The sequence below is a fragment of the Adiantum capillus-veneris genome, chromosome 10 (assembly GCF_014529385.1).
Source record: "Adiantum capillus-veneris isolate H3 chromosome 10, ASM1452938v2, whole genome shotgun sequence".
In the NCBI taxonomy this organism is placed as follows: Eukaryota; Viridiplantae; Streptophyta; class Polypodiopsida; order Polypodiales; family Pteridaceae; genus Adiantum; species Adiantum capillus-veneris.
Window position 1 is genome coordinate 147,365,190 of NC_140940.1, and position 6,102 is coordinate 147,371,291.

Genomic DNA, 6,102 nt, shown 5'->3' on the forward strand with positions numbered 1-6,102 from the left:
TTTGTTTGTGATCATTTGCACTCTCACTAAAGGAACGAAAAGCTCTCCCTTCCGTAAGTAAAAGGAACTCTTGGGCACAATTCGGAGCACTCATCTTGAGCAAAGTTCAACATTCACTTCCGCTGCACCTAACGTTCATCCCTCAAACGTCTTGTTGTCATTGTTGATTTTCAAGGGCCTTTTCACTACCAATCCCATTTATATTGTAATGGCTCCAAGGGTGTGTAATGCCTATGAGCTTGTAGCTTGGTTTCATAGTACAGAAGGGTAACCCTTTCAATGCCTAAACCCTGGGCTATTCATAAATCTGCTCACTTGCCAAACTGGATACTGAATATCTGGCCTCGTAATGGACACATCAATGAAGCAGCCAACTGCCAGCTAACAGAGAGTGACATCAAAAAACTCTCCAACATCATGAAGACGGCTTCAAATGTGTCTCCATAGGAGTAGCCATAGGCTTCCATGATTGCTCAAATACAATCAATTAAGTGCACCGAACATGGGAGCCAACCATTCTATGCATGCGACTTGCAAAATTAATATTTCCAAGTGGAATTTGGATTCCCTAACTTGCTACTTGCCAATTGATGCCAACTTCATGGCACAGAATCACATGCGATTTCCTCCGTGCTGAAAAATTCAAGTTTTGTTGCTTAGATTTAGAACATGCAGGCACATTATGTTGGACTTGCATTGTTGCAAACGCTGTCTTGCAACTTGCCCCTTTTATCAAAGCTGATGATTACTGACTTTAACCGAGAGGAGAAAACAGAGTGGATCGTAGAGTAACAGCAAAAATGGCCTCTTCCCATGTAGCGCACGACCCAATAGCTATAGCTAAATTGCTCTTCCCTTAAAGCTGAATCCCTCTATCAAAGTTAGACTTCTTTAAGCCACACTCAGTAGCCGTGCCTTGCCCTCCAATCACAAAAGGCGTAGAACTGAAAGTCCAGCCTACAAATGGGTCTTCAGCATATAACCGGTGTGTCATGCATGCATGATCGATCCTCTTGCCTACAAAAGCAGGCTATTTGAACCTGGGTCTTCACATTCCCAGTCAGCCACCTTGACACAAAATCCCACCGGGTCAAGACCATGGGATCCACAGCTCAGGACTCTTGCACAACCATCGAGAAAGGACGAATAGCCAAGTAAAAATGGCCCCACGATTTAATCTCACCACCCCTACTTCGGTGGCTTGATGGCCTAACTGTACAGGCGTATGTCGTTCCTTGTCCCCTATGTGAAAACACAACCCTACGTGCTCAACTAGGGCAGGCAAGAGTAAACTCAGACAGAAAAATTAAACCCAGACTGCAGGCAAACAAATCTTGTGAAAAATTTCAAGAGCAGCTGATCCAAAATCTCCTATCAGGTCTCTAAAAATTCAGACTCAACTCCTCCTTGAGATAAATTTGCCTGAGAGTTTCCTGGCCCAGTCCGCAACTCCAATACCAACATGTCTCCATCGGCTACGCATCCTTGAGCAGCTCCCTCAAAACAGGTAGAGAGAGGCAAATCACCACCTGCACTTGCCTACAGATAGGCCTAGTCTATATACTACCTATAAATAGACCTAGCCTATATATATAACCCCTTTCCGTCACTTCTCAGACTTCTTGTCCTGACATTTTGAGGTTAGGGGGAAAATCCCATTGGGTGCACTTCGCATTCACACATAGAATTGATGCATCGAGCAGTGGTTCACTTCGGCCACAAGGACAAGCGGTGTCAAGGCTACAGCTCATGGACCAGATGGACCACTGATCCCACCTAAGCCCATGTCAATTCGGCCTCCCTAAACATTTTAACCCTTTGGATCACAGGCCTAAAAGAACGGTGGTACATTTATATTTGCTTTCTATGCTATTGTACTGGCATAGGGTCGTGTTGATCGACCGTTCGGAAGGTGGGCAGCTTCTCTTACGCATTCAAATACCATTATGTGAAATTATACTGTTCATTACGAATTCAATTACTGTTCTCATCTTCAACTCCATCAGCTGGTTTCGTTTTTATGAGACATGAATATAGTACACTTGTCAGTGCCCTTGACACAACTAGCCAACTTTACAAACACAGGTTGAAAAAACTATTTTCCTCAATTGCAATCAAGGGTCGTGTCCAAAGCCAAGTAGTACAAGGCTACACGCTCCATAGATACATGGTCAGTACAGTATGGCTATTCAGACCTTACCCATGGGCCATAAAGATGTAGACCCGTTCAAATAAAACATGTACATATGCACAGAAATTTCGATGTGTACCTGCTTTCAAGGAATGAGCTTGTCTTCACATATCCCTTGTGAAAACGTGCCACAAAATGAAGAGGGATGAAGGCACGTACAATGATCAAGGGAAAGTAAAACATAAATAAAGCTATTTCTTTATTGAAACATCACAAATGCTCTCTACCATATTAGGGATTATAGCAAAAAGAGCATACTCGGCACCTTGTCCTCTACCTCTGCCTCTGTTGTTGTCAAAGCCCTATACAGAAGTATTTGTACCTTGTGAGGAAGATTCTGACCTTAACCACTCCATAACGCATGCAACCACTTAAAAGTGAAAGCAAACGCTACATATGTACCCTTTAAATAACACCATTGATCATGACATGTGAGGAATCCGTTTTGACAAAAAATTCTCGCGGTAACAACAGGGGCTGCAATGAGACCCTAAACCTTGGCCTTGACATACTGCTCTACCTCCGCCTTTATTGCACTAAGCTGCGCCTCTGTTACAATCTTCAGCTTCTCATCATTAACAGTAATCAACACCTTGGCCTGGAAGAAATTTGCATATGCATTGGGATTACAAAAGAGCTCAACGTATACCCCCTCATCTGTGTGCCTGAATTCCATGGTTTCCCATCGGCGAGGTCTTGCAGCTTTCTCCTTTTCTCGGAAAGTGTTAAGAACATTTTCAATCGCTTTGGAAAGCCCGACTGCTGCATCTTGTGACAAAGGCACCGTGATAGCAGTATTGTCGAAGTGAAATGTGATATTTGATGATGCTGAGGGGAAGGAAAAAAGCAGGAGGTTGGTTAACTAGGGGTGCATGACACCATGATCTGTGAAAGCGCATACATTGCGGGGCAAATGAAGAACAAAAATAAACAGAATGACATGCACAAGATGCACACGCTGCATTATACTATGGCAGAAATAGGTTTCTCAGCTATTCTCTCTCTCTCTCTCTCTCTCAAACACACACACACACACACACACACACACACACACACAGCAGAACTGACCTTGCGCACGACATGGCGAGTATAGAGGACGGGGGGTATATCGTAGAGCCAGAGAGGGCATGTGCCCAAACGGCCTAGGCCAGGAGAGAGCAGTTCGCGTTGCTCCAGGAGTCATGACGCTCTTCATTTGAATGGCACTCGCCTGTTGCAAGGCCCTTAGCGTTCCGCATGTCGAGAGCGAGTGAACTCCCATAACTCCCCCAGCTGAGGAAGACAGCAAAACGAAATTGACCCCTTATCTTGAAAACTAGGATATTTTGTCTCGACTTTAGTGAGTAGGGGGGCCAATCCTTTTTAATCTCTTATTAGCACGAATCGGGGAAGATCCCTCAGCTGAGTGAACGAGGAAGGAAAAAGGAGAGGGAGCGTGTAGCGATTGAGTCAGCCAGCGACGGGACCCGGCATGGCAGGAGGAGGGGATGGACACAATCTTGCAGAGCCAACACGGCTCAGGCGAAGAAGGGACTGCGTGCATAGCCCAAGACGTGCAGAAGCCGGATGCGAGGCCGAAAAGATTTTTTTAAAGTCAACTTCGAACTCGTTTCGATGCAACGAGAGCAGTTTCCCTTCTGATTCACAGTGGATTGGAAGGGATTTCCTTCTGCTCTCGGTGCATGTTCGAATCTCATGTACCTTTTTAGAGGGTTAGTGTGAAGGAGTATGGGGCGGGGCACAATGCGTTCAGTTCCAAGGATTCCGAGGAATCTCATAGTAAATGAATAAAACTAGGTGTGAGCCAGTATGCGAGTAGGTCCTGTTTAGTGAGTAGGGGGTACCCCATTGTAGAAAATGGGAAAATCACCTAATAATCGAAAGATACCCATGGCAAAAAGAAAACGAGACTGCAGAAGCCGATGACCATGAAGAATTGCAACGGCGACAAGCTGATGGCCATGGAGAACCGCAGCACGCTGTGTGCGAAGGGCAGCTCAGTGGCCCTTTGGGCGCGCGCCGGGGGGGGTGCAGGGCGTTGGTTTTTCTATGCGCATGGCGTCAATGGGTAAGCAGTTTCGCTTCCATGCTTGCGTGGTTACAGGTTGTATCCTGTTCTTTAGCTACGGGTGGGAGTTCGAGTCTGTGCTCCTCCCTTTTTGCAAAGGGTAAATGAGTGGCAAGGTCGGGATGGGACGAATTCTGGAGGAATTTGTGGATGTATTGAATAAAGCCAACTAGTATGCCTTGATTGCTTCACTATGTATATGGTAAGAAGTAAAAAAGTGATAGTGATTGCCCTCAAGGTACATAATAGGTTATTGCATCTCGAGAGAGGCTCTTTTCGCTTTGAAAATCGTTCAATGCTTCTTTGCCATTCCCATGTTTAGCAGGATACACTCAAGTGAGCACATGGTTTAGACATTGATGGGTTTTAGGCTTTCCTACTCTACTACATGTTATGGAGTCCAGAGTGCTTCTTGCTCCAAATACACATGAGGCACTCATGGAGCCTACAAGAATAGTTTGAGAGTGGGAGACAATTACAACTCAAGGATCGAGAGTCCCAAGACTACACCCTACACAGTTCCGATACTATAAGGGCTCTTAGGAGAGACACACCTAGATGATACATAGATGATACACACCCCGGTACACCTATTTTGTCCCATAGCCCGACCTCGCATCTATCTCTCAGGTGATCTTGTTCTCAATAAAGGGTTACCTACAAGGGCCATGTTCACCCTCCTCATCCAAAGATCTTTTCGTCAAAAGACAATCTTGCCTTGTTGTTTGGTCCACATCCCTCATGGAAAGCATAATTTAATTCCTTGCTGCGTGCTTGCCACCTATTGTGTCCTGCTTAGAACCTAACAAACAAAAGCTAGGTTGAGAATTAGATCATGAACGCCAGCGTCTTGCCTAATGCCACTTGCTTCAAAATGTAAGCATTGCCTTTGAGACGAAAGAATAGTTGACTGAAGTTGGAGAGATGCACTCACTAAAAACAGCCTAAGTTTTATTTGATTCACTCTAGATATGGTGCGAATTAAAGAAGAGGAACAATGTTGTACCTTTCACCTCATATCATCTTTTATTCTCGAGGCGGTGTAGCATCTCTCCTCACAGCTTTTACCAAAAGCTCCACGACCTCGCAAGACAGATGAAATTTGACATTAACGAATATGTGGAGGAGAAAATTTGTAAACAGTAAATTTAACAGATGGAAGAAGATGCATTTCGTGCATTGGGATGCTTGTGCCCAATTTAAAAATAAATAAAAAACCATACATACGTATGGTGTGGAGTTGGCACTATTCTCCACAAGTATAATAATACCGTAGGGAATGTGCCCTTCCCCCGCCACTTTTATCCCCTCTAGTGTTGAAGGGGGGCTTATGCTTCGCTTCCAGTGTTGGAAGGACTTTCTTATTTTAAAAATCTTGCAAATGCACGAGGGAGAACTCATTACCGTTGTTGATATACGTTGGCTTGTGATATTCTAATTGTCACACCGTGGTCCACTCTCAAAGTGTCCCTTCGTTCGACATCTAAGAAATTCTTCAATCTTTATTACGTTCATCTACAATCTTTTCAATAAATCTGATGTGGAACGACTGTCAAATGTTCCTTTCTTTGTTCCACCACCAAGTCGCTAGTATTTGCATTGATGATATACCGTGTTCCTTAACAAATGAGATGGTCCTCTCGTATTCTTGCATGGGATATTTCCAAGGAAGATTTAGATTCTTTGGGATGAAACAAGCATGTCTTTTGTTGCTGCTTTTGCAATCCTCTCCTCTCTTTGGGTGAAGCTGCAAAGAATCCTAGACCATAGTCGATTCGCATCTGCTGAAAACAGCTTAGAGATTTCTGGCCCTACTCCTATTGTGCGTATCCCGCAATCAATA

The 6,102-nt window shown here is 44.4% G+C and overlaps 1 protein-coding gene across 1 annotated transcript; it reads right to left on the reverse strand.

Annotated features, from left to right (window-relative positions):
• Nucleotides 1–2,590: 2,590 nt before the first annotated feature.
• On the reverse strand, nucleotides 2,591–3,578 carry LOC147449822 (uncharacterized). Its single transcript, XM_086522184.1, has 2 exons — nucleotides 3,260–3,578; nucleotides 2,591–3,019 (listed from the first exon to the last, which is right to left on the reverse strand). The coding sequence occupies exons 1-2, from the start codon at nucleotides 3,450–3,452 to the stop codon at nucleotides 2,682–2,684; spliced, it is 531 nt and encodes a 176-aa protein (XP_086378310.1). The 5' UTR covers nucleotides 3,453–3,578; the 3' UTR covers nucleotides 2,591–2,681.
• Between the last annotated feature and the right edge of the window lie 2,524 nt (nucleotides 3,579–6,102).